General features: G+C 38.5%; 2 protein-coding genes and 1 long non-coding RNA gene across 9 annotated transcripts; 1 reads left to right on the top strand and 2 right to left on the bottom strand.

Annotated features, from left to right (window-relative positions):
• Positions 1–925: 925 nt before the first annotated feature.
• On the top strand, positions 926–15,376 carry LOC117991926 (DNA repair protein RAD52 homolog). Of its 2 annotated transcripts, XM_034979564.2 has the most exons (6): positions 926–1,264; positions 2,387–2,519; positions 2,845–2,996; positions 5,962–6,411; positions 11,683–11,797; positions 13,165–15,376. In XM_034979564.2, exons 1-6 carry the CDS (start codon positions 1,217–1,219, stop codon positions 13,350–13,352), a joined length of 1,086 nt encoding a protein of 361 aa, XP_034835455.1. In that variant the 5' UTR covers positions 926–1,216; the 3' UTR covers positions 13,353–15,376. The 2 variants fall into 2 exon arrangements, with proteins under 2 accessions (XP_034835455.1, XP_069361715.1); XM_069505614.1 differs by lacking the exons at positions 11,683–11,797; positions 13,165–15,376 and having other exon boundaries at positions 5,962–9,574.
• On the bottom strand, positions 2,386–4,026 carry LOC138403782 (uncharacterized). 3 transcript variants are annotated; one of them, XR_011237945.1, is made up of 3 exons: positions 3,779–4,026; positions 2,612–3,292; positions 2,386–2,521 (listed from the first exon to the last, which is right to left on the bottom strand). It is a non-coding gene; the product is annotated as an uncharacterized lncRNA (long non-coding RNA). The 3 variants fall into 3 exon arrangements; XR_011237943.1 differs by lacking the exon at positions 3,779–4,026 and adding an exon at positions 3,365–3,669; XR_011237944.1 differs by lacking the exon at positions 3,779–4,026 and adding an exon at positions 3,592–3,664.
• On the bottom strand, positions 14,797–26,940 carry LOC117991928 (uncharacterized). Of its 4 annotated transcripts, none has more exons than XM_069505617.1 (7): positions 26,596–26,940; positions 22,080–22,195; positions 21,489–21,641; positions 21,058–21,234; positions 20,331–20,636; positions 19,671–19,799; positions 14,797–19,263 (listed from the first exon to the last, which is right to left on the bottom strand). In XM_069505617.1, exons 1-6 carry the CDS (start codon positions 26,735–26,737, stop codon positions 19,683–19,685), a joined length of 1,011 nt encoding a protein of 336 aa, XP_069361718.1. In that variant the 5' UTR covers positions 26,738–26,940; the 3' UTR covers positions 14,797–19,263; positions 19,671–19,682. The 4 variants fall into 4 exon arrangements, with proteins under 4 accessions (XP_069361718.1, XP_069361717.1, XP_069361719.1 ...); XM_069505616.1 differs by having other exon boundaries at positions 14,797–19,265; positions 19,675–19,799; XM_069505618.1 differs by having other exon boundaries at positions 14,797–19,265; positions 19,675–19,799; positions 20,331–20,630.
• Between the last annotated feature and the right edge of the window lie 435 nt (positions 26,941–27,375).

Raw genomic sequence — 27,375 nt, 5'->3', positions numbered from 1 at the left:
AAGGCATTTTATTAGCAATAGGCATTGGTAATAGGCATTAGCAGAGCATGATTCGGTATTAACTGAGATTTACTTGCTCAATAGACACGTAAAGACACTTGCACCGTTTTCATTTTTTTTAATTAATATATACATAACTATTATAGGTAACTACTGCTCAGGCCAACTCGTTAGTATAGTAGCCGGCAAGAAATATTGTACATTGACAACGCTCTACGAAACCGCTATCTCTTTCTAAAGGTTGATGCACAATATTTCCTGCCGGGTACTGTAGGTAATATTTTTGGGGAATCCCTGAAACGTGTATTCTGATTCTCTCTCAAGGCTCAGTCTAGAGTCTAGATACATGTTGTATATGTTTAGGTAGGTGCCTAGTTACATTGGCTTTGTGATCATTAGTATGTACCTATCAAGTTAGGACTCAATTAACAATATAATTACTAACTTTTTTAATTAAATATTGTTTGTAGTTAACTACAAAAAAAAATACGGAGAAAATATACCCAGAACAATAGGCTTCCGTCTTGGAAGAGGATTAGATAATTTGTTGTAGAATGTAGAGCATGGCATGAGCTAGTTTCACGTCATTCTACTTTACAAGATCATGTCTAGCTACCAGACAAATACAAAAAGTTGGATTTATTTTGATTTCATTAATATTTTCTTAAAAATATTAATTAATTATCAAGATATAGTTTTTGAAAATATCAGGTTTTAGCAGTTTGTAATATCTATCTACGAGAGGTCCAGCAGTTGGTAGGATCATCAATTTAAACAACCGCGGGAATCGCCCTAGACCTGTTTCGTATGTAAAAAGTACTCTGTGTTGTTTACCAAAGAGTATAATATAATCACTACGTTTTACATTGTTTACGTAGTGATTATATTCTCTTTGTTGTTTACTTGGTTGTTTACCACGTGTTTACCACAGTTGTTTACAATACAAGTTAGTAGTTACATTGGTTTTATTTTCACTTCAATTTTTCTCTTGAAGCCATTGTCACTATTTAATAATCAATTAACAATTTAATCAACACAAATGGCGATACGTTCTTAATTCAAGTTATTACATATACATTGTCTACGTTTGATAAAGTTTTAAAGTTACGCGTTTCAATGGGATTTTAATTTTTTAATACATTTGATTTCGTGGATAAATCTCAAGTTTCTGGTAGAATTACATCTACATTAGTTTACTACCTCGAGATTTATAGCAATGCAAAGGAAGCCAGGCTTTCCTGTTGCCAATTGCAACATAAGAATAGTAAGTAACCAGTATTTTGTTATTTATTGAAATGAAAAAGACAAATCTAATTTGTTTCTTTCAAAGCTTGTTTTATTTAAGAGTTAAGTAAATAAATTTTTTTAATAGTTTTTTTTTTTTAGATTTAAGTTTATTAATAGTTTATTTGTTAACCATTGATAATAAAAGTTAGAATTATTTAAAAAAAAAAGTAAATAATTATAAATATTAATTAATAAATATTAATTCACGTCGGATTAGAAGTACAGCTGTTGCAGATTAGATTTCCACATGCTCTAGCAGACTAGTAGGTCTTACAATTTCTCTTAAGAAAACTTAACAAAACTTTAAAGTGTATGTAATCATTTAAAAAAGTTTCGATTATGGGTCTTAAAATTTTGAGTTATAGAGGCCCTATACATGTTTCAAGCAATTGTTATATTTAAGTTTTTGCAAGTTGCAGGCGGCCAGAATAAACAAAGCTGGATTTATATTTATAGATACTCTAAAAATGTAATTGCAGTCTCAAACTTTTTGAGATCTTGTAAAATTTAATTTCCTTGACAAGTCCAGTTTCATTTGCCAGATCCGGCTTGGCCCTCTGTTTAGTTTATCTGTTTTTTAGTTTCTCATACAGTTTGAACCAACTTCGTGCGTAAATACGCCTAAAATAGAGATTTTTCAAGGGCCATATCTCATAAAACAAATACGATTTTACCATATTAATTGTTTAAAAGCATAATTAATGGAGAGATAAATCTATATTATATACATATTAGTTACTAGCTGATGCCCGCAACATCTCTGCGTGGATTTACGTTTTTCAAAATCCCGCGGGAATTCTTTGATTTTCCGGGATAAAAAGTAGCCTATGTGTTAATACAGGGTATAATCTATCTTCATTCCAAATTTCATCCAAATCCGTGCTCCCATTTTTACGTGATTGAGTAAAAAACATCCAAACATCCACACTTTCACATTTATAATATTAGTAGGATTAGGAGTAGGATAGATTTAGAACAACAAAGAATAGAAATTTTATTATAGGTGTAATACGTCTGTATGGAGAAGCATTTAAGAATAGACCACCTTAAGTATATTATATTAGAACATGTCCATCTTATATAAGAATGTTCTGTTAAGCCGGACAGCGTGGCCCCATCAGAGGGTGTGGAGGAGGAGGAGCCGCCACAGCGCCGCCAGCAGCTCATCAACTACGCTCACTCTCAGTGGGGCTTCAACAACTGGAACTGGGCGGTCACCAAGCAGGACTTGGGTCTGCAAGTTTTTTTTTTTGTCAAGATGTGTGACCACATGATTGTGGTCTACACATTGGTTAATAAAAGCTGGCACCTTTACAATACTCACACAAACACAATTTTACTATACAGCATTTTATAAAAAAATCAATCTATATTATTTTCACGAAGTTGCGTCCAAGCTGTTTTCGACCTTCTGTGTACCACTAGTTTTGGCCAGCATGGTAGACTATGTACAAACTCCAAACTCTTTTCATTCTGAGAGCTCAGTAGTGAGTCGGCGATGGGATGATGGTAATGATGATGATGTTGATAAGTAAAGTTTTCTCGTATGGTTATTAGATTTCGTGGATATGTCGAACGGCAAGTACACGGCGGGGGTGGTGTCGTTCGTGTCGGTGTCGGTGAAGAGCCTCGACATCCGTCGCGAGAACATCGGCTACGCGACCTCCACCGCGCCGCACAAGGGGGCCGCCATACACAACTCTAGAAAGGTTAGCAAATTTTAAACTTTAACAATTTATTAAATTTTAAGGGTCTCTGGCAGGGAGTTGCCATGATACTAAGTTTCTGGCAATGCATCACGTGATTTCTAATATTATTCTGAACAAAATATAAAAAATCTGACTTCATACTACTTTGACGTAAGATTTTTATCTCCCAAAGCCACCATGATCTAGACGTTCCTCCCAGTGTTGGGGACATAATGCAGAGAAACTTTCAGCTTTTATAAAATAATGAAGGTCTGGCATGTGCTGGCTCTTAGGCCACTACAATCGCTGATTCATACCTACAAAGAAGGTATCAAATAACATTTCGAGCGGGCATGATAACAAAACAATACATAAAGTAGGTTACACACTTAGAATAATGAACGTATTACCGCAAGCACCCACACCTATGTAAAAAAACCGGCCAAGTGCGAGTCAGACTCGCGCACTTAGGGTTCCGTACTACAATCGTATTTTATCGAAATTTTGCACAATAAATCAAAAACTATTATGCCTAAAAATAAATGAAAATTTGTTTTAGAATATACAGGTAAAAGCCCTTTCATATGATAGTACCCACTTGGTATAGTAATCTTACTTTGAAAGTCGAAAATAGCAATATTTGTTCATGAACACATTTTAATTTCTTTTCTTGTGACGTAACCACAAATTCACGGTTTTCAAATTTTTTCCCTCATTTCTGCTATAAGACCTACTTTGCGATATTTCGCAATAAAAAGGTTTACTACGCAATGGTAAGTTAATCTGCTTAAACTGCAACTTACTGCTGTGTGTGTTCTGCAACGCTTGCAAGTTGCAGTAGTTACTCGTCGCTTAGTTGCTGGGTGGCTAATTAATGAAGTAGGACATGTTATTGTTGCAATCCGAGACAACGTATCCGCTACCACATTATCTTCCCCACCTACATGTTGAATATCGGCGGCTAACTCACTGATGAAAGCTAGCTGCCTAACTCGTCTAGGTCTATCAATAATATTACTCTGTAAACGCGTACACTAAGGGCGGTTATGCACTGCGCTTTCGTCATCCGTGAGAAGACCAGCCATTATCTACGATATATTATTATGTCATAAGCTCCCATACAAAAAAAGGACGTATTTTCACGAACTCAGATAGGTGCGTAACCGCCGTATGGGTGAGATATATAGAGCGCACTTTGCTTGGACTTAAGACAGAGCTATATCTCTCACATAAATCTGTCTCGTTTTAACTCAATCTTAAGTCTGAGCAAAGTCAAAGTGCACTCTATAGATCTCAGCCTAAGGACGATTACGCACTGCATCAGACACGAATCCATGAAAATACGTTCCGAATAATCATAGAACTATAATATGTATGATAGCTTACGCAGTAGCTCCGACTTCTGTCATCCGAGTTCCCTCCGTCATCCGTGAGAATATCTCGGATGTGCCTCGGATTAAAATCGGACATATGACGTAGATACGTCAAAGATGTCTACTGAATAGACGGTAGTTCGGTAGGAGTTTTTTATATCCGTATTTTCACGGACTCGGATCGGATGAGTGCGTAACCGCTCTAAGGTCTTACGAGTTATGATCTCTAAAAATTATCAGAGAACGGCCGTCATATAGATTCCTGAAATGTTTCATAGCCATAAATATAGCCAAAAGCTCCCTGTCGCACGCACCTACGCCGTAGCTACGGTACGCGGCAGAAGCTAATCTCGAGATTTGCAATGAGCAACACATTTAGTGATTCATTATTATATTATAGAGATTGATAAAATTTACGCTTCCTGATTGTCAGAAATTTTTGTTTGTAAGATGATATGATAAAGTGGTGATAATTATTAATACGTACTTAAAACTAAACCTACGAGGGTTTCAAACGCGCCCAAGTCTGAGAAAAGCCTACAACAAACTCAGCAAAATAGCCTAACGGCTGGCATGCGTTGTCCACCTTATGTTGCTATAGGGCTCCGACGCACGTGTTAGAAGCGTCCGTCATCAGAGACAAAGGTACACGTAACGGATGCGATAATGTAACAGCTTTGTAAGCTGTTCAGATTACATTTCTCGAATGATTCGATGGTTTTTTCCGTCTATTGAATCGTAGTCTTGTCCTTTTTCAGCATTATGTGAATAACCTTGACTTGATGTTCCATCGCCTCCTCTACCTCGCTTCTTGATAGGCAATAAAGAGGTGAGTGCTAGCTCCTAAAGAGGAGCAGCCGCTACAAAACATGAACCTATACCTAATTTGCTAAAAGTCCTTGGACTGATCGCAAATCACTAAAATTGGAAAAAATGTTCCATCGCCTTGGGGATGTGCGACCTGAAGAAGTTAAGCATACCTAGGACTCTCCTGAGCTGCTCCACCGTTTCCGATAGGGGAAAATTGACAATAGCTTCATCTTTTTTCCCAGTAATCCTACCTCAGTAGTAGCAGTAGTAGTTAGTAGCAGGGCCGGCTTAAGCATATTCGGCGCCGGGGTGCGAAAGTTAGTCTGCACCCCGCTCCCCATTAAAAGTATCTTATAATTACCAGCACACATATAGTATAGTACGCGACAGGTCGAGCTGGCAATCGGGGTATGAGGCGGGGAGACGCCCCGCACAATAGTAATAAGTAGGTAGTCAATATCGATAATCATAAAATACTCACACATTTTATCTGGCTCAAAAGAGCTGAAAAAACCTAGAACTAGGCATAGTAAAGCTAGTGAAAGAACTGTATACCCATACATGCCTACTATTACTTATTGTAAATGCAATGCAAAAGTGTGTCTGTCTGTGATTTCATGAAACCGGATTTACTTTTAAAAAATTACGAATTTTCATACAAATTTGTAGCTCTGGGTGGTATTTCTTAAAAACTGTTACTTACATGCGAAAATCGCAATTTTTAGACTCGGCAGTTAGAGCTAATCATTGATTATGTCAGTCAGTCAGTTTATTTTTTAATAAAGATTATGTATTTATTCCAGTGCGCGGTAACGAACGCCCTGCGCGAAACGTTGCTAAGTTTCGGTGGTAATGTCGCCACAGATCTGATGGAACTGCTCGAGGCGCATCGAAACGATGCCCCTAACCAGAACCAGAATCAAAATCACAACCAAAACCCAGTCAAAAACCAGAACCATGTATCGTCAGACCCGATCCACGAAAACAACCAGAATATTGCAAACACAACCGCAAACAAAGTGATAGAGAAGAGTGTATTGAAAGTGAAGAAAGATGAGGTGCCGGGCGCGGCCAAACTTCCAACGGGTCCACTGAAGAACATGGCCCAACCTGTGGCCAAGGCGCATCCGATGCCCGCCAACGTGCCGGTCAACGTTCTGCCCAACGTTGCCAACCGCCCGCAGCCAACGGCCAACGCACCACGACACCCCCCGCCCGCGCCCGCACCTCCAACCCTCCGCCCCAACTCTAACGTAAGTTTTGTCCTCCAACCCGTCATGGGAGGAGTCGTTCCCCCCATGTATACGAACCCCCCTTATCCCTCTAATCGCGTAGCCCCCCCGCCACCTCCGATGTTCCCGAACTTCTACGACTATTCCGGGCCGTGGCACATCGCGTACGAGCCGTTCGACCGTTACCATGGCAACGTGAACTTAAACTTTAATATGCCGCCTAAAAACTTGGTAGTGAACAGTCGCGCTGGATCCGTGGAGTGTAGAGGACGTGAGGAGCATTACAGCGGACAGGGGTGCTGGATCAAACCTACCATTTTTTATGATGGATTTTGGACGGAGCAAAAGGTTAAGAAGTGGGTGGCAGAGCAGGTGGAAAAGCAGTTTCCAGACGATCCTGCACATAAGCAGCCCCCGCCCGACCCCGCAACTAACTCCTAATTGGGTATTTGCCTACTTTTGATTTTGATAAATATTATTACTTTATTATAAACTAGGATAAAAATGATGACGTAGACTGAAAAAAATATTAAAATCCAACAAAGATTTAAAAAGTTACAGGCCTTTTAATTTTGGAGTGGGAGGGTCTTCTATCCCTTTCTCGCAAAACGAAAATTTGTATGAAACCGCACGAAACTACTATGGCATTAGTAGGTGTGACGTCAAACTGCTGTATCGCTATCTCTGTCTAATTAGAAATATTTAAATGTTTATAACTTTTTGTTATTTGATCGATTTAATTAGTTTTTCAGTTTACGTCATTATTTTTATTCTAGTTTGTAATAAAGTAATAAAAAATTGGAGTCAAATACCCAATTGTTTATAGCTTTCTAGTTAGCTACGGGTTAGTGGGAAGAAATAGAGATGTAACAGATGGCCCATTCAATACAATACGACGTACGAAAACAGTCTCGTGCGACGGCGAGGTCTACTAGAATATGGAATGCCATAGCAGTGAATTAGGTACCTCCTAGGAGTCCTAGGCAAACGCGCTCCACCTTAGGCTGTATCATCGCCTACTTTAGTGTGATAGCGTCAAGCGCATGCCTATTAAGTTTAAATTAAAAGTATCTAAAGCACAACTATTATAGAGCGTACTTTGCTCAGACTCAGAGTTAAAACGAGACATATACATCTATCTCGTATTAACCGTGTCTTAGCAAAGTCAAAGTACTCTATAGATCTCAGCCCAAGTCAGCCAAATGCTATTCATATTCTTTTATTGGGCAGATCTGTTACCTCTTTATTTTGTGGTGAAGATGACTTACTATTTTCTTTGGTCTCAATTTGCCGTTAGAATAAGAAGAAAACTATAGAATCTCGAATCTAAGACAGTATGGAATCTATCATGCACTGTTAGCATTACAGGTATTGTAGAGATTTATGGGCTTTTTATGGTGTCATTTTTGTTTTCAATGTGATTTTGTTAAAAGTTATGGCTCCAGTGGGAAAATATTTTTTGTGTACCTTTGTCTTACCTTTGTAGACATGTTTATCGATTGGTCGCGTGACATCTTTTCTATAAACTGTTTTGAAAACTTTTTATGACACGACGTTCCACTTGTATTAGCCATGTGTGGAAGGTCAATTAGCTAATATAGGTACAGCTATGATAATATCAAAAATCAGTGCCAATATATTTTTATTTTTTAGTTCTATCGAGTTTTTAGTTTTTTCTATAATAGAATAAGTAGGATAAAAGAGTATCTACCATTATTAAAATGTAGATCTAAGTAAATGTCTATTGCATTTTCTTACGAGTTTAAGTCTATCTCACTTATTTGTACTAGATTTAAGAATTCTCCCAATATAATGCGAAGTTCCGGTCAAATTTTTTTTAAGGTTCAATTCAGGTGATACTGATAGTACCTATCTTGGTACCAAGAATAAATTAGCTGGAAGGTTTTTTCAATACTGAAAATGGGTGTGTGTTTACGCAGAAATATTAAAACCCACTACGCACGGTCAACTAGTCGCCCGGCAACTCGGTCGACGGTGAACGTTACAATTTGTAATTTATATGGAAGCCGCCGTACTTATGCGCACGAAGTTGCCGCGACTCCGAGCGTATACACACGGCAACTTCCATATAAATAACATATTCTAACAGTCGCCGTCAACCGAGTTGCCGGGCGACAAGTCGACCGTGCGGAATGGGTCACAACTCGCAGCAGCATGTTTGGTATGAGATCGGTCGATTTTTGTCGGAATTTGGTAAATGTTCGAGGATAATTTAGTATTTTTATGTCATGTCTGTGTGACAGTACGATGGAATTGCGTATTTCTAGTTTATATTTTATAGATATAAAGGCTTGGACATTTACATCGCGCGACGGCTTCGATGCGAATGTGTTCACGGTTTATACATTCGAGGTTTATATGGCTCGGTCCAAAAAACACCTTCCATTTTCGGTATCGGGATGAAATTAATTATGATATATTTTATTTGTATAATTATTGTAAAGTAATAAATAAAACATCAGAAGTTTTGATTGTAAAATATTTTGAATATAACAAGAATCAGTTCGACACGTCAAGTTACCAGATAAAATAAACAGCCCAGTGAGCAAGCCAAATAATCGTAAAAGTAAAAACCGAGAGCGTAAATAATAATGAACACCAAACCACACGATGCCCTATGGCTGTTATTTGTGACGTGCGCTTTTTTTATTAGCTCGTCTCCGTGAACGACAAGTTCGAAAAAAAAACGAAAAATACAAGACTTCACAAATGGAGTCGATCTCTTTCTCTGGATCAAAGAAATCTACATCTTATTCTTTTAATACCGTTAAAAAAGGACGGAAAAATGAACAATATTAAAACTTAAAATTTTAATAATACCAAAACACCATGGTCAGGATTAGACTAAATATCTAACGTTGCAAGGCTCCACAGGTCTTAACTAAAATAGATTTGTGTTCTTTTATTTTTACATTGATAAAAAAAAAGATGCGAATAATTTACGAATCAACAAACAAATGCACCTATAGTTGACACGGTGTCCTTCATACTTCATGGTAGTTGTACAAGGAAAACACACACATACGCGCGCGTTTAGTGTATCCTTCTGCCGTCGCGCTTTGCTTGTCCGAGCCTTAAAAAGACTTTGCGTGGTATGCACTTGTGCACTGTTGTACACTGTTTTTATTACAATAAAAACTGTTTGAAAATTCCCAATGTTTGATTGTTAAGTTTGATTTCGTTTTCATGTTCCTAAAATGGTGATCGAAATTAAAAAAGTCAATGTGCGTAATTCTATAGCACACAGTTCCTAATGTAAAGGTCTAGGTCTAAATGCACCATGCGGAAAAAATAGCTGTAGATTTTAGACGTCTATTATTTAAGAGATTGTTCACAAAATAATTGGGTATTTGACTCCAATTTTTTTATTACTTTATTATAAACTAGGATAAAATAATGTCGAAAACTGATAAAACTAATTAAATCGATCAAATAACAAAAAAGTTATAAGCATTTAAATATTTCTGATTAGACAGAGATAGCGATATAGAATTATGACGTCATTGTGACTAATGCCATGGTAGCTTCGTGCGGTTTCATACAAATTTTCGTTTTGCGAGAAAGGGATAGAAGACCCTCCCACTCCAAAATTAAAATGCCTGTAACTTTGTAAATCTTTGTTGGATTTTAATATTTTTTTCAGCGTACGTCATTATTTTTATCCTAGTTTATAATAAAGTAATAATATTAATCAAATTCAAAAGTAGTAAAATACCCAATGAGCCACAATCTACAATAATTTGTCAAAGTTTGTATTTAGGTACAGTATTTTTTGATTCTAATCATAGTATGATAATTGAATATTAAAATTACAAATCGAAAACATCTAAACCACCGTAACGAGGCAGGGTGGCCAGAGCGGTGGCTGCGTTTCCTCGTCGAATGGCCAGACTAATTGCTGACCGAGGTAACTGCCAGCCCTCCGGTCCCTCCGTGGATTCCGCGAGACGGGATGATAGCTTCTTAAAAAAGGATCTAGCACCCTCGCCCCACGAACCCACGGTCTCCACCCCAAAAGGCACAAATATGAAACTATTTTCTATATTCTCATATTTGCGCCTCTTTCCGCATTCGTAGCATCGCTCCGGCCGCCACAGAGGTCACCTGTACTATTTGACAGATATGTTGCTAAGTAAACATATCTACAGATTATTAAAGATAGATTGATAATTATCCTTAATTTCGGTCGTTATTAAAAAATGATAATTTTGGTGACGTCATTCAGTTTCTTAGGACAAAGACCTGCTATGTGACGGGACTCGGGAGTCACATAGCGGCCGCTATATAGGTATAGTGTCTAATGACATCTCTGAAACGATTTCTATTAAAATAAGACTGCGTGGTTTCCTATAGAGCAAACACGGTGCCAAAAACGCTCTAATATTATAGCGGCCGCTATGTGACGGCACTGCTAGGCATTTTCCTATGTCACATGAGGCTCCGCTATCCTATAAAATCAAAGAAAGCTTGAGCGCTTGAAGGCGATCTTACCTGATGGTAAGTAAACGATGTAAGTAGACTAATTCTGAGATCTATTGAAAGTATTTTGCCATTCCTCAGACAGAATTAAAACGAGACAAATTTATGTCAGAGCCATAACTCGTTCTCGTTTTAACTGTCTTAAGTCTGAGCAAAGCCAAAGTGTTCTCTATAGATTTCAGCCTAATGCTCAGAAGTTTTACTGAGACCGCTCGTGAGGCATGCACTGTGATTTTCGAGATAAAGAAGGATTTTTTTATTTAAATAAACTTTTACAAGTTCATTTGAATCGTCAAATGCATCTACCTCTGGTTCGGCCTGTCCAATCTCAGTCAAATGAAACAATAGTCTCCGTTACGCTGGCCTTACACGATCAAGTTTGCAACGTTCTTGAAGTGGCGTCCAGTTAACTGACAACCATACCTACACCGTCAAGTGTGGTAACATTATCCACACTGATAGCCATACACCGTCAAGTTTACTGGACGCCGCTTCAAGTCCGCTGCAAACTTGACCGGAAACTTGATGGTTGCGCCACATGCTTGCGACAAACAACATACAGCAAGCATCGGCAAACACTACAGAGTACTTTTATTTCCAATTATTACTTTATTTTAGGCGGCAAGCGGTCCCAAGCGTTGACAAGTATCAGCAAACATCCATCCACACGCTTGCCAGTGCTTGTTGCTTTTTGTTTGTCGCAAGCATGTGACAACACCCGGCCATACGCTTGTTGTTTGCTGTTTGTCACAAGCATGTGGATCCGCCTTAAAGCCTTGATATTCCTGACAGGAGGTGAGGCTGGAAGACATGAGCGAGGAGGAAGCGCGCGCAGAACGCAAGCGGCGCCAGAAGCAAGCGCAGGAGGAGTTCCGCTTGAAGCAACTGATGAAGCAGAAAGACATGGGTTAGCATACAATACGCCTATGCGGGATAGGCGTTGAGTGAGATAGGCTATGCCTCTCAACATACAGCCGTGATAATAAAAGCTGTACCCGTATATTCAGTGTACTCTGTGGCTGGCACGTACCTACAACACATTCACATATTGCGCTTTTGTAGTGTCTATGAATAAGCGCAGACCGTGCCATGAAAAGTATCTCTCTTTCGCACGCGGCCAATCTTGTGCGTTACAAAGAAAGTTACTGATTTGTTTTTACTTTTGTTTTGAAACCCAACCGATAAATTGTTTATTTTGATTTCTGAGGTTAAAATAAAATGTTTTCTGAAAAAATTGGATCTATAAGAACGTACTTGGATTTCGCTCAGACTTTCGATAGAGTAAAAAATCAGACAGATTTATAGGAGAGACATAAATCTGTCTCGTTTTAACTAAGTACGCTCTATATAGATCTCAATTCTCAGCCTAACTGTATTTAGTTTTCATTTCGTATTTTTGTTCAAGGAAATTTCATGATTCTTATTTACGCCCTTATCAATTTGGCTGTGTTGTGTTATTAATATAAGATTATTGACATGAATACTTAGTTATTTTATTATTTGCTACACCATTACAGTCGCATCGGCAAAATTCACTTGCGCAGATAAGCGCAACCTAACTCCACCTAAAACCGAATGTACAAAATATACCTTATTGCATAACATTAAGATTTTATACACAAGAACAACAGACTTGTGCTATCTCGCGCATAATTCTCGCGTACAAAACATGGAGTGTAGGCCAATCCAAAGCGGAGGAACGCGCGCTATGATTAGCTATAGTCCGTTCATCGTAACTTGACGCGTGGGAATATATTATTGGCACCATTGCTTTGTTTGCTTTATTCCTTACAAGTTAAGGCTTATTATTGTGTGATTTGCAATGGTGCCAACATATTCTCACGCGTCAAGTTACGATGAACGAACAATAAGATACTTTTGCGTCATTCAAAAATAAGATTTCTATTTTTTGAGGTACAGTACGCAGCAGAAAGTAATGTACATCTACCTTTCGAAGGAGATAGCAGATTAATAGAACGTTTTCTCTGTCGTTGAGACCAACAAAACGAGAGTGACAGAGACTATATGCTATGGCCGATGTACATTACTTTCTGCCTCGTACTGTACATCGGCGTAACTTATAAAAGTAGTAGTACGAGTCCCGCAAATAACTAATGCGCGTGGCCGCCATTTTAGTGACGTCAGCACTAGACTAGAAGTTTCGAGCTGATGATATATTTTTATACGTCATTTCGATGTTAATGAAACATGGTTCCAGCTCAATAGCGATTTGCGGGACTTATAGGTACTGTAACTTTTTAATTTCCACTTCAGATGATAACCAAGAGATGAATAAAGACAGTTTCGACACGGTGTTGATGGCAATACCGAGTCAGGATATTGTGATAGAGGACACTGGCAGCCCCGAGGTGGTGACCAGCGCCAAGCGGAAGTCGCTCGCGACCGCCAGTGGCGCTGCCAAGCGACGGACTGTTAGCAAACTTGATACCGTTGAGAATTGATATGAATTACCAACCATACTAAGCCCAGCTTAGAGTTTATAAACAAGAATGCTATATGGAAATATGCTATGAACGGGTAATGGGTCATGACACATTTTTGACAAGCAGACCACTTACGCGGCCCAAAGTAATGTACATCGGCCTTTAGAATGTCATTTCGGCTTTGTAGAGCGTTGTCTCTGTCAGTCATACCTATATGACGTTTTGTTGGTCTCAACGACAGACTCGGAGCTTTACGAATCTGCTATTTCCTTCTAAAGGTCGATGTATATTACTTTCGGCCGCGTACCTACCTACTTACATAAAATACCTAGAAGTCACTTTGAATGTGTTGTTCATTCATTCCTTTCTCGTGAAACCTGAATGTCTGTTCAGATAAGGGACAGTCCTCGGGTACTTGTTTGCCCTTCAGAATAGATCTCTTACACTTGCATTGAATAACGCACACGACGGACTAAAAGTATCCCGTAAAGAATCCCCCGAAAAGTCGAGGACATAGCATAAAAGTACGGGGGTCCTCAAAAAAAAAAATAGAACCAACATTCCAAGGCGCGTCAACGCACACCGCGGATTTTATAGTCCGCGTTGAGTGAGCTCAGTGTTGGCTTCCGGCGAATATGATCGCACACCCGACCGTGGCAAATTCTCGCCGGGGGATTTTTGTCCTCTGCGGACAAAATTTCCTCGTCTGCGCAGGTCTTATTAATAAGTATGATAAAATTACTACACAAACCAATTTTGAAGAAAAATGGCACCAATTGACTGATTATTGTAATAATACCAAGTAGATTATAAGAAATTAGAACTAAGCCTTCGAATAGACGATTTTAACATTTTCTTATCTTTTATTTTTAACTAGCTTATGCTCGCGACTTCATCCGCGTGGACTACAAAAATTTCAAACCCCTATTTTACCCCCTTAGGGGTTGAATTTTCGAAAATCCTATCTTAGCGGACGTCTACGTCATAATAGCTACCTGCATGCCAAATTTCAGCCTGATCCGTACAGTAGTTTGAGCTGTGCGTTGATAGATCAGTCAGTCAGTCACCTTTTCATTTTATATATTTAGACTAATATTCCCCATCTCCTCCAACAGTGCTAGTAATAAAAGGGCGTACCAGACCTTCGTTATTTTTTAAATGTTGAGTTTCTCTGCATATTGTCCCCAACACTGGGAGTAAGGGTGTCTGGCAATGCATGATGTGATTTCTAATATTATTCCGAAGTTATTATAGACTTTATAATTGGACGATTTTCCACATCTTTATTACCTGTTAAAGCCCAAAGCCACCATGATCCAAACAAACATTCCTCCCAGTGTTGGAGAAAATACGCAAAGAAACTTTCAGATTTTACAAAATAACGAAAGTCTGGCACGCGTTGGTTCTTAGTCCATAAGTAAGTAGTAAAGTGTAACTCAATTTTACAAATGAAACAAACAGCTTTTGCGAAATCACCTTTAATTAAACTCGCTAGTTCAAGTTACGAACTTACACAAATATAATATGTACAGGGACACGCTTAAAAACTCCTAGAGTGTTGTACTCAGACATAAGATAAAAGAAAAAAAACATAACACTAAGGCCGATCGGATAATATTATCAGAAATTGTCAAAAATCTTTTTGTCTCACTCATTCTACGAACATCAGAAGCGTACGTCGGACGCCCCTTATGCGGATCTAGAACAAAATGTACGTACGAGCAGTGTTTTCCAGTGCGTTCTGTGTTTCTTTTGACAGACATTTCTGATAAACACATTACCCCCGTTCCCAGTTGTCGGTTGTCGCTTGATGTTGCAGTGGCAGTACATTTTGACACAAAATCGGTTTCCGACAATTGTGACTAGCTTCATATAAAGTGTTCTGCCACTGGAACATTCGATTTTAATCCGAGCCCGACAAACGACAAGTGGGAAGTTGTGGCTATTGCAACGCAATCTAGGACAAAAAGCGACTTTTGTCAGGTGACGACATGCCACAAAACATGTGTTTGCACCATCAAATAAACAAAAAGTTACTTACAAGCTAATAAATTAACACCTTTTTATCCAGGACAGACACTATTACAGCGTAAATGTATATATGGATAATACGCGACAGATCGAAATGGCAATCTGAGAGGGAACGCCCCGCACACCCGCACAGCCCCGGTGCTGTGCAGGTCGACCTGTCGCGGACAATACATACATCTGTCGCGTTTGAACTCTGACTGAAGTCTGAGCAAAGTCAAAGTGCGCTCTATACCTAGATCTCAGCTTGTTTACATGTTTATAGAACAAAATTAAAATACCCTAAAGGGTTGATTTCAAAACTAAATATACATTATATAAATTGATTATCGGTTGTTAAAGTCAATTAAGATTAATTAATATACCTAGATAATATTATTTTTATAGTAACTGTATTTAATGTAATTGGAACCATAAAAGCAGGAACACAAAATATTATACGATTTTCACATTTTTGATATAAAAACTAAATATTATGTATTACTGTATGTATGCTTACTATGAGATTCTACATCTAACCAAAATAACGTCAAAGTAAAATAGACCTTAAGTTCTCGCTTTAAAGTAAAAAATTCGGTACCATCGATTTTAATTTCGCAACGTTTCCATTTGGAGCTTTGCAGCTGGCTGTAGAGATAATATGGAGAAACTTGATCATTAAAACAAGGCAGTTAAGGACCATTTTACTTTCACGTTAAAGTGTTTCGACTCTCGAATACTATATCATCGTTGCTTGGTGAGATATAAATTTTATACTAAGCACACAGATCAGTAGGGCTCTATCCACGAAGAGAAGTTAATATAGGGCTCTCTCCGTACGTACGTTACGTAATCCCATACAAATCACAAAAACAAAATAGTGGGCGTTAACCATTTTGAGTGGCCATACAGCGCGTTCACAAAGTTTGGTGCGAAAATACTTTTTGATTTAGTTGTTACAAAAGTTTTATAAAAGTGTTTTTAGTTTAATTCTATTTGATTGATTTTACATATTAATTACTAGTTGATGCCCGCGACTTCGTGTGCGTGGATTTAGCTTTTTAAAATTCCCGTGGGAACTCTTTGATTTTTCGGGATAAAAAGTAGCATTGCACTCTCCAGGTCTTTAACTATCGATGCAAAATTCACGTCGCTCCGTTGCTTCGTTGCGACGTGATTGAAGGACAAACCAACAAACAAACACACTTTCGCATTTATTATATGGGTAGTGATGACGGACAAAATTACACAGAAAATCAATGTGGGTAGGTTTATAATATTATGTACATATTGAAATGTGTATGTAATAAATGTAAGTATATAGAAGCCTTAATTACTTAATACAATATAAATATTAAAATTTATTGCGACATTTAAAGCTATTAGTTTTAATTTGGTTGTATAGTATATAGATATCATTTTAGATACAAGACGAGGAACTGGCGAACAAAAATGCTGTAATTACTGATTCATGAGAGCGGTTACGCACTTCATCCGATCCGTATCCGTGAAAATACGTTCCCAAGAAGTCATAGAACCATTTTGTCCGGTAGTTTACACACTAGTCAGATTTCCGTCATCCGTCTCCAATAGGGTCTTGGAATAAAATGACGTAATTTTTTTGTATAGCGGTAGTTTACGGGGCTAGAATTCATTATTAAAGAGAATAATTAAAAAAAAAATATGTTTTTTATTTATTCCGAAACCGTCAAACTGTCTGTCCTTTCCATATCACGTTAGCAAGAAGAGGATGCAAATACTCTAAAATTTAGTTGTGCTCAGAATCGGTACCATTGCTGCTTCATTGAGTGATATTTTTCATAAGAAACCTTCAATGGATTAAAAATAAATGTCAAATGAGTTCAGTGGCTTTTTAGTTAGACAGAGTTAGCGAATAAGTAGGCTGGTCTGAGATAAATAATCGGCGGACTTTTACCGCTAAACCAATTTGTATGAAATTTGGTACAGAGGTAGCTTAGGTCTCGGAAAGTGGCATAGTCAACTTTTTATCCCGGAAAAGCAAAGGGTTCCCTCGGGATTTTTAAGACACCTAAATCCGCGCGGACGAAGTCGCGAGCATCATCTAGTATGTAATATATTACATATGGAGAGTATATTATAATATTATATATAGTCAAGAAACTACAGTAGTATGTTTAAATGTACAGGGCAGTATTCTTGTTCATAAAACGTAAAATTGCTCCAGAAAGACTTTCTTTCGAAAAATTTCTTAAAAAAATAAAAGTATTGACACATTATACCAGTTTATAAAAAGTTTAACACCGATTAAAATATCAATACTACACAAGGTATCGATGTTTTTTTAAATAATTTCTAATTTACATTTTAATTAATTAATTAGTCATAGGTATCAACAAACAAGGAATGAAAAACTTTATTTGAGTTTTTCTGTAGTATTGAACGTATTTTTTTTTACTTAACCAGTATTCAGTATTATTTTATTACACTACATTAATAACGTATTTTATTCTATAGTAATTTGATGCTACGTGCGTATAAGTTAATGTTAACTACGTAACGTAGACATAATATTATAGTCCGAACAAAATGACTACTCACGCGCCATATTAACTCTTCAACTGTCATGTCAAAAGTATTTTAAAATATGGACTAAAATCGTACTTTTGACATGAATTGGCGCGTGAGGAGTTAAATTTTACTCGTTATACATACAGACGATGATCAATTAAACATAAAACCTTTTTCAAACCTCTTTTAAAAATAATTTTACTGACTATTCTAAAATAGTTTAGTGCTCTAAACTAAAAAAAATATTTTACTATAACATAAAACAAATCCTTCCAAATCTTTATTTATACACAAGTATTTTAGTGAATCGTCATAATTGCTACTCCATACATTTTCTATTCCGTATTCCAACATTTTCTATAGTAAGCAAATTTTCTTACAGGTATAGTGCGCACAAAATAAGTAGTCCAATCTGAATACGAGGCGTATGACTGCGCATTATACAACAGATCTTATACACTATACACTCGTATGCTTCTTCTTATTTTTTCTTGTTTTATATAGGTACTTAGTAATTTTTTTATTAGTGATTTTTTCATATTTGTATTTTTTAATTTTAATGTAACTTGTAATCCCGCATTTGCACACTATTAAAAATGCATGCTGGTTTGCCAGTAATGGGGTATTGGACTGTAGTAATAAAATGATGTGATTTTTTGTGTACATGTACTTAACTTTGCATGTGTATAACTTTATAACTCGATAATGATATAGAGTAGCTATTGTGAAGATTATACTATAAACTAACTTAAAAACGATTTATCCTAATAGAAAAGAATAAATGAATCATAATTAAATGACTAACAGTGTAATACAGTATGCTATGGAGTATTCATAAAGGCATACTATTTAACATTAAGTCGCAAGGAGCTCATACTCGTTCGGAAATTTAAAGAGCTTCTCCTTGAGATAATATCGTTCAAAAACATGTTCTTGAAGGTGTCGCAAGGAGCTCATACTCGTTCGGAAATTTAAAGAGCTTATCCTTGAGATAATATCGTCCAAAAACATGTTCTTGAAGGTGTCGCAAGAAGCTCATACTTGTTCGGAAATTTAAAGAGCTTCTCCTTAAGATAATATCGTTCAAAAACATTTTCTTGAAGGTGTCGCAAGGAGCTCATACTCGTTTGGAAATTTAAAGAGCTTCTCCTTGAGATGATATCGTTCTTAAACATGTTCTTGAAGGTGTCGCAAGGAGCTCCTCGTTCGGAAATTTAAAGAGCTTATCCTTGAGATAATATCGTTCAAAAACATGTTCTTCAAGGTTTTTGAACGCTGAGTCAGTTGCGTCCAAGTGTGCGCGAGCCTTAACGGAAGTAATGTGAGCATACCGTACAATTCCTTGCCTCGAAGTGAAGTCACTTTCGTATTACTCTGTGGACAAAACAAAAAAAATCAATATAATTAAAAAATGTGTATAGTTTTAAAAATGTATTAAAATTATGTTCCTATAAGGGCTTCTTCAAATTTGCCGCAATGTTTGTAAATCCATATAAATAAAACCGGCTAAGTGCGAGTCAGACTCACGCACCGAGAGTTCCGTACTAGTTATATTTTTACGATATTTTGCATGATAAATCAAAAACTATTATGCATGAAAATAAATAAAATCTGTTTTATTGTAGTAGTACATTAGTAGATTCTGTTGACGATTCAAATAGTTTTTTTTTAAAATTTGGTTTTCTCGTTGTTTTATAATCGTGTTGTAGCCGTTCGTCTCGCTCGCTCTCCTCGTGTTTCAGTGACGCAAGCCACAATACATAGTCGTCTCTCTTGCACTTACGTGTCACACTAGACGGGCACTTCTTCCTGCTCCTTCTCACGCTGGCGCACGGCGACCGCTGTCTCCACCAGCAGGTACAGGCACTTGAACTTGTCCCGCTCGCCCTCGCCGTGAGCGCCTACAACCTGAAAGAGGCGGATATATAAAACATATCATTGGTATACTGTAAAATATTGGAAACTAGTAATAAATACTATGTGTATGAAATCTTTTCGGTGAAGAAAACTATAAGAGTGAGGGAATTGAATGTTCGCCCAGACATCGCGTCTTGAAATATATATATATATATCAACAGTGCCAGCTGGAGCATACATAATGATTAGCAGGGAAGTATGAGAGCACGACGGTGACATAGTCACGAAGATTTTGCTTCATTATTATGCCTTCCTTGGCACAGTGGTGACCGCTTTGGTCTTATTAGTGGGAGGTCCCAGGTTCGATTCCCAGCAGGAAAATTAGGAATTTTATAATTTCTAAATTTCCTCTGGTCTAGCCTGGTGGGAGGCTTCGGCCATGGCTAGTTACCACCCTACCGCTAAAGCTAGCACGGCTTTGCCAGTAGGGTCGAAAATGTTTTCAAAAACGTTCAAAATTCAATTCGAAAACATAACAGAGACCGTCCTACACTAACTTCTCTCCGTGGATAGCGGACGTACCTGCAGCTTGCGGGTCCTTGGATGCGGCAGCTGCGGCAGGTGCGCGTGCCAGCCGGCGTCCGCCTCGGCCTCCTCCTCGTCCGCCGTGCGCACCGTCACCACGGCCTGCGCGCCGCGCGCCGCCGGGTGCGCGTCCGCGTCGTCGGGCCCGTAGCGGATGACGGACTGCCACACGGACGGGTCGTACTTGACCTCCTCCTCGCTGGCGGCGGACGAGTAGCTCTCCTCCGCGTCGCCCAGGTCGTCGCCGTCGCTGCGGTACACCAGCAGCCCGTCGCCGTACTCGGCGCCCGGCGAGCCCTCCGCCTGCGACAACGATAGACACTTCAATACGCTGCGGCCATACTGATACACCACGGTCATACTGATAGAGGACTTCAAATTCAAATTCTCTTTTACAATGATATTTTATATATAACTAGCTGATCCCCACGACTTATATAGGTTTTATAAATCCCGTGGGAACTTTTAATTTTCCGGGTTAAAAAGGTCACTCTCCAGGTCTTTAACCATACCCATGCAAAAGTCACGTCGATTGTAATTGAAGCACAAACTAACAAACAAACAGACTTTCGCATTTATAATATGGGTAGTGCCGATTTTACGGTAGAAAATTTTCACTTTACATAACCACAAAACATGCAAAATTACTTAATCTGCTGTTGAAAATTCTCGACTCATGTATTGTATAAAACACTACGCCACGGCCATGCTGACGCGCACTCACCTCGCCCTCGCCCTCGCCGTCCCATTCGACGACGACGCCGGTGCTGGAGCCGGCACCGCCCGAGCCCAGCTGCTTGCGGCCGCGCCTCGAGATGGTGTAGTGCAGCGGGTCGTGGCCCTCGCGCCGGATCATCTCGGGCAGTATGCGGCGCCGCGCGTTTATGAACCAGTTGCATACCTTGGAGTAAATAGTTACATGAAGATTACAGTCTGTAAATCACACATTTTAATATGCTTTTATTTTAACAGATTTTACATATTCGCTTTCGACAGTGCAACATTTCAGCTTTGAAAATAAGTCTCATTTTCATCGTAGAATTCATATCATATCAATAGAATTCATCATAGAAGTGTGAGGCCTCGTTCAGTGCTCTAACAGGTTGCCACGCCGGTTGCAACCCTGTCTCCAACAGAACATTGTCATACAGTTACCTGCAATACTGTCAAGTTGGCCTCCTGGCTAAGCGTGAGCTTCTCCGCGTCGCTGGGGTAGGCGTTGTAGCGGTGCTCGTACAGCCATCGCTTGAGAATCTTCACTGAGTGCTTCGGTAAGTTGCCGCGACGCTTGCGCACTATCATACCCCCCTGTTGACAACATAATATGGTTGTGATGACATTTGCACCAGGTCTAACTCTAGGATCAAACTGTTGTTGAAATTTTTATTTTTTACGAAGCTCTTCAGTATGTAAATGTTAAACCCACACCCCTTTGGTTTCTGGATGGCATCGTATCTGAACGCTTAATCGCTTGCGGGTTGGCCTTGCCGGTAGGTAGCTACGGCCGAAGCCTCCCACCAGGCCAGGCCGAAGAAAATTTAGAAATAATAAAATTCCAAATTTCCCTTGCTGGGAATCGAACCAGGACCTCCCACTAAAAAAACCAGTGTTCACCACAGCGCCAGGGAGGTCATCGAAGTGATGTTGCAGTCTCAGATGAAAGCGGGCTAACTTGGAAGGGGGTATGGCAATGGTAATAGTAGTAGCCTACAGCTAGGAACCTATACTCTCAAGCTAATATTTTACCGGTGGTGGTCCGACGTGCACATGCGACAGGCCGGATCTTCGGGACCTGTCGAGCTCGCCGTCCGTGCCGGACTCATTGTCGTCCGTTGACGACGTCGACGGAAACCGATCCCGAGCTGGAACACAAAATTCATACGTTACACAAGGAACTGAAAGCTTAATTTGCTATATCCGCTGAAATAGACAAATTTGTATGGTGCAACATGCAACTTGTGATATGGAGCACCCGCCTTCCCAGTTGCACCATACACATTTTTTTTTTAATGTATAGACTAGTGCTTGGCTGCATTCGGAACTTCAGGCAAGTGATGATGCAGCCAAAGATGATAAGAAAGGAGCGGTGATAGCCTAATAGTTAAAACGTCGGCATTTCGTTCGGGAGGTCGGCCGGCGGTCCGATCTTGGGGATGCACCTCCAACTTTTCAGATGTGCGTTTTAAGCCATTAAATATCACTTGCTTTAACAGTGAAGGAAAACATTTATGTTAAGAAGTTGGATCCATAAATTTTTATGGGACCACCTCTAAAAGTTCCTCGTTGAATAAAAAAAACATTTTGCAAATCAGTCCAGAAATCTTCATGAAATTTAAAAGAAGTCTGTCTGTCAGTGAGTCTTATATGTCGTGAATTGTAATAAATTTTCAGAGAATGTTTATTATTATTGCCGCATTAACAACAAATAATAAACAAATTCAAAATGGCTGTCGAATTAAAAAGTATTATTTCTTGTACGATGGTAGGGAACCCTTCTTGTGCGAGTCCGACTCACACTTGACCGATTTTTAAATGTTCAGTCATAAGCAGTCGTTCGGACGACCGAGCTACCCCAACAAATTCATTTGGGGTGGTGTCATAGATGAAAATATAAAAGCATTTTCTTTCTTTCTTTCTAAGCGGCTAAAAGTCAACGATTCCATCTAAAAAAAAGCGATCGCAATTCGCACCAGTAATAATTTAGGCAATGTGCGTGAATTGGCTTCAACATGGAACATGAATTGAACGGATTTGAAATGTGCTAGTAAACAAAATATAAACAAAACAATCTGACGTAAATAGGCCGCACGTGTTATGTTTGATGCTTATGTAACAAAACTGTTGCAGTAGCGCCAGCAAACCTATATGTACTTCTATACATCATTATGATCAATCCGTCGCCGGCTCATTACAGAGCACGGGTTTCCTTTCAGAGAGAAGGGTTTTGGCCAGTCTACCATGCTGGACATGTGCAGATTGGTAGACTACACACTCCACACACATTTGAGAACATTATGGAGAACTCTCAGGCATGCAGGTTTCCTCACGATGTTTTCCTTCACCGTCAAAGCAAGTACTGATTACTGATGTCAACTGTGAAGTTGATAGTTTGAGACACCACCGTCAATACTGTCGCATCATTAAATCGTCATAATATCATGATACGATCCTGGATCACGATACGGTATTGATAGTGTAGGAGGCCTCTTTATGGCGGTCATTTTGAAATTATTATTATATTATGCCGTTAGAAATAATAGAAATACACATTGTGTCAACTTTCTACCTATAACGGTTCACGAGATACAGCCCGCTGACAGACAGACGGACAGAGGTACAGACGAACAGCGGATGCTCAGTAATAGGGCCGCATTGGCACCCTTCCGGTACAGAACCCTGAAAAGCCTTAGCCTGACTGATTGATATATTAACACGCAGCGTAAAGGCGGAAATAAATTATCGGACACGGCCTGACAGCCGCGACTTATAGCTGGCATAAGTCAGCCTAGTGACTAAGAGAACAGAAACTATTCTTTCTACATCACACTTTCATAGCTGTTTCTGTTACTTGAAATTAGTAATAGTGTTCGTTTAGTTAGTAATATATATACAAGTAGATCAGAGAATAAAGGCTATTTTTTTTAAAGGGGCTACTTATAATTTTTTATACCTACTTTTTAGAGGTTTTTGTATTGGGGGTTTTTTAAATTTTTAATTTAATTTTTTGCGACTGTATCGCTACTAAAAGTCGTGGGCGACCGTCCTAACAAGGATGCCCTTGGAGCGGCAACATTGCGTAACACTCGTCCATTCAACCCGATCGATGGCGACTCGCGCTCCCCGCGCATTGTTTGTATTGTGGTGTTTGGTATGTTTAAAGGATGAAGCAGATGAATTACATTTTTTTGCCTTCAAATAGAATTAGGATTTCGTTCCCGGGACGTCGGAAATACGATGTTTCCGAAGTCGGATAATTTGCGAATTCCCGGGAACTTTTTAATGTGGTTTAATACTCTAAAACCCCTATAAATTTTGATGAAAAATCCATGAAACATGGAGCTGTGGAATAATTAATTCATGATTACCTAGCAAGAGTGACTAGAAATAATTTGAGGTAGACGCTGATTTTTTGATAATGATAGCTGAATTTTATAGTAATTCAAATATTAAAAAGATTCTTTTTACCTTGTTTTCATATTCTAAAATTATAAATTTGTTTACATGTCAAAAGAAAACCACTAATGTTGTAAGTATCCGGTTTTATTAGTAGAATAGAATAGAATAGGATAGAAAACCTATATTTTTATTCAAATAAAGTTTTACAAGTGAATCATCAAAATAATTTACCACTGGTCCAGAATGCAGTTCCTTCAGAGATGAAAGCAAAGAACGATATTGCCTACACCATATATATGATACCTCGAATAAACATTATTTTATTCTATTCTATTCTATGAACCAGCAAGATACTCCGCGGCTAGTGATTGATAATTTTAAACTACTTTTGAGACAAATAAATTGCTAATTTAATTGAGTAAGATTAGTTTTTCTCGACGTTTGATAGGCAAAATTAGCAAAACTAACCATTTTTCCAAATTTCCTGAATCCTGGGATTTCCGGGAACGGAAAAAAGGTTCAGAAAACCAAAACCCTGCATCACCAACACACTCCCATACCATAGTATGAAACAAAGTGTACACCAGAAAATTTCATAATGGTTTTGGATGATACTTGAGAGATTTGGAATTTTTGGTTTGAACTTTGAATACTTGAGGGATTTTGAGGAATTGGACCAAAATAAATATGAAGCCACAATCATCAGCCAGTTTTATACTTAACTAGCTGCCCTGGCGAACTTCGTACCGCCTAACAGTCGATTATTCTTCAGGACATTTTTAAAAATTTTCTGTCCGTAGGTACCATCCTCATACTTCAAGAAATATTATAAAAAAAGAATTAGCAAAATTGGTTCAGCTGTTCTCGAGACTTGTGCTTCGCAACACATTCAGCGATTCATTTTTATATACAGAGAAAGAGATTGACAGAATTTGTGCTATTGATGTTCACAGATATATATATGTATTTTTAAAAATTGGTGTATTTTATTTCTAACTTTGGCAAAAGGCAAAACATTAGAAATATACTTATATTCTTATTAGCTTATTCCTGCGACTTCGTCCGCATGGACTACACAAATTTCAACCCCCTATTTTACCCCTTTAGTGGTTGAATTTTGCAAAATCCTTTCTTACAGGATGCCTATGTCATAATCGCTATCTGCATGCTAAATTTCAGCCTGATTCATCCAGCAATTTGAGCTGCGCGATAGATCAGTCAGTCAGTCAGGCACCTTTTCCTTTTATATATAAATAGGTATAGATGTTATCATTTCATGACATTTTCATGGCTCACATCATGACAACAATTAATCTTTCAAATGACCGAGCAGGTACATGTTATTGTTATACTAATTGGGTCCAGTCCAGGATACCCCAGGATACAGAAATGCACCAATGTTTATAAGTTATCAAATGGTTATCAACAAGGCCATCATAGAACCGTTGGCGCCAAGTAGATCTACAAATGTCGCGTGATTTTAACCAAGCATCAAAATCACCTGCGGCCGCCGCCATTTTGTTCTACTTGATGGCTGTCATTACTGTCAATGCGACGTAAAAACTAAGTCAAATTCCAAGAAAAATAAACATTGATAAAGCATTATGTATCCAAAATTGTAAACATGCATAGTTATATAATTAGACAGGGCGGTAAAGTGCAATTTAAATTAACCACATCGGGGCAAATCATTGCAATGACATTGCGTTATGCCGATTGCGTAGTTCTATGTACAAGATAACTAAAAATAACCTAAGCCAAATGCCTGATGTGCCAAAAATTGATTTTCTAATATAACAAATATCATACCTTGTAACAGGACGTAACGGGACATTGTTTTAAGCGATCTAAATAACGATTTCTGACCAAAAAAGTAAAATACAAGACGCCAACACAAGACGAAAGCGTCCGAAGTGGCGCATTGGCGCCATTTTACTTTTATGCGATCGAGTTCCTAGGTGACGTAACAGACCTAGTTTCTATCCCTAAAGTATCCCAAACCTATTTTGGACATAATTCAGCCTAAATTTTCTCATTATTTTGGAAATAATTAATTGTTTTGGTATTAATGTCACCTTGACGTATGTCAAGTCAATCTGACATGCATGGCGGAAACGTGGCGTCGTTTTCGGGCCGGCTTGCTTACCTCCAGGAGATACGGATTCTCTATGTGACACACGAGCTTCTCTGATAATTTCTCTAGTTATTTCCCTCACGTCACGTCGTTGCTGGTACTCCATTTCGGGCCGGTCACGTTCCTGTGCTATACCGGCTGTAGGTGGTAACATCGTCACTCAATCCATTTGAAAATATTAATTCACCGGGTCACTGATGATAAAAAATTTACACATAAATCACGCTTATTGTTTGACATAAAATTAATAAGCACGCTAATTACGCACGGCCACGGCAAACCAAATTAAAACGCCAAACACTAACATGTAATTATTGTAATTTGTAAAACACAAAACACGACTGACGGCTGTTTGGTTTGGGGGGAAGGCGGGAAGATTGCTTCAGCGCCGTCGCGCAGTTGTCTCTTCCTAGCTCATTTCAAATATAAATTTCCATCCTTTTCTTCCGCTCAACGCGCCAATGATAGAAGGATAGAGAGAATCGACGCGCCGTTGTCAAAACCAAGTCAAAATAAAGCGTGGGCGCTAATATTTCAAAAATGAATGTAAAACGTTTTTGAAAATAAGATTCATAGGCGCATAGGCCCCTATAGGCGATTAAATACTTTCGATAGTACCTAGTACTTGCAAATTCTTTGCTTTCGATATTATCTCGCGTGATCAAGTACCTACTTTTGAATCGTCAAATGCAGATTACCATTGGTTAGGAATGTCCTTACTACTAAAAAGAATCAGCAAGAAACTCGACGGTTGCTCTTTTCTGAGCACTTTTCAAAGATTTGATACACAAT

The sequence above is a fragment of the Maniola hyperantus genome, chromosome 20, assembly GCF_902806685.2.
Source record: "Maniola hyperantus chromosome 20, iAphHyp1.2, whole genome shotgun sequence".
Lineage (NCBI taxonomy): Eukaryota > Metazoa > Arthropoda > Insecta > Lepidoptera > Nymphalidae > Maniola > Maniola hyperantus.
Note: the sequence above shows the minus strand (reverse complement) of the source record. Positions and strands in the feature narration are given on the sequence as shown.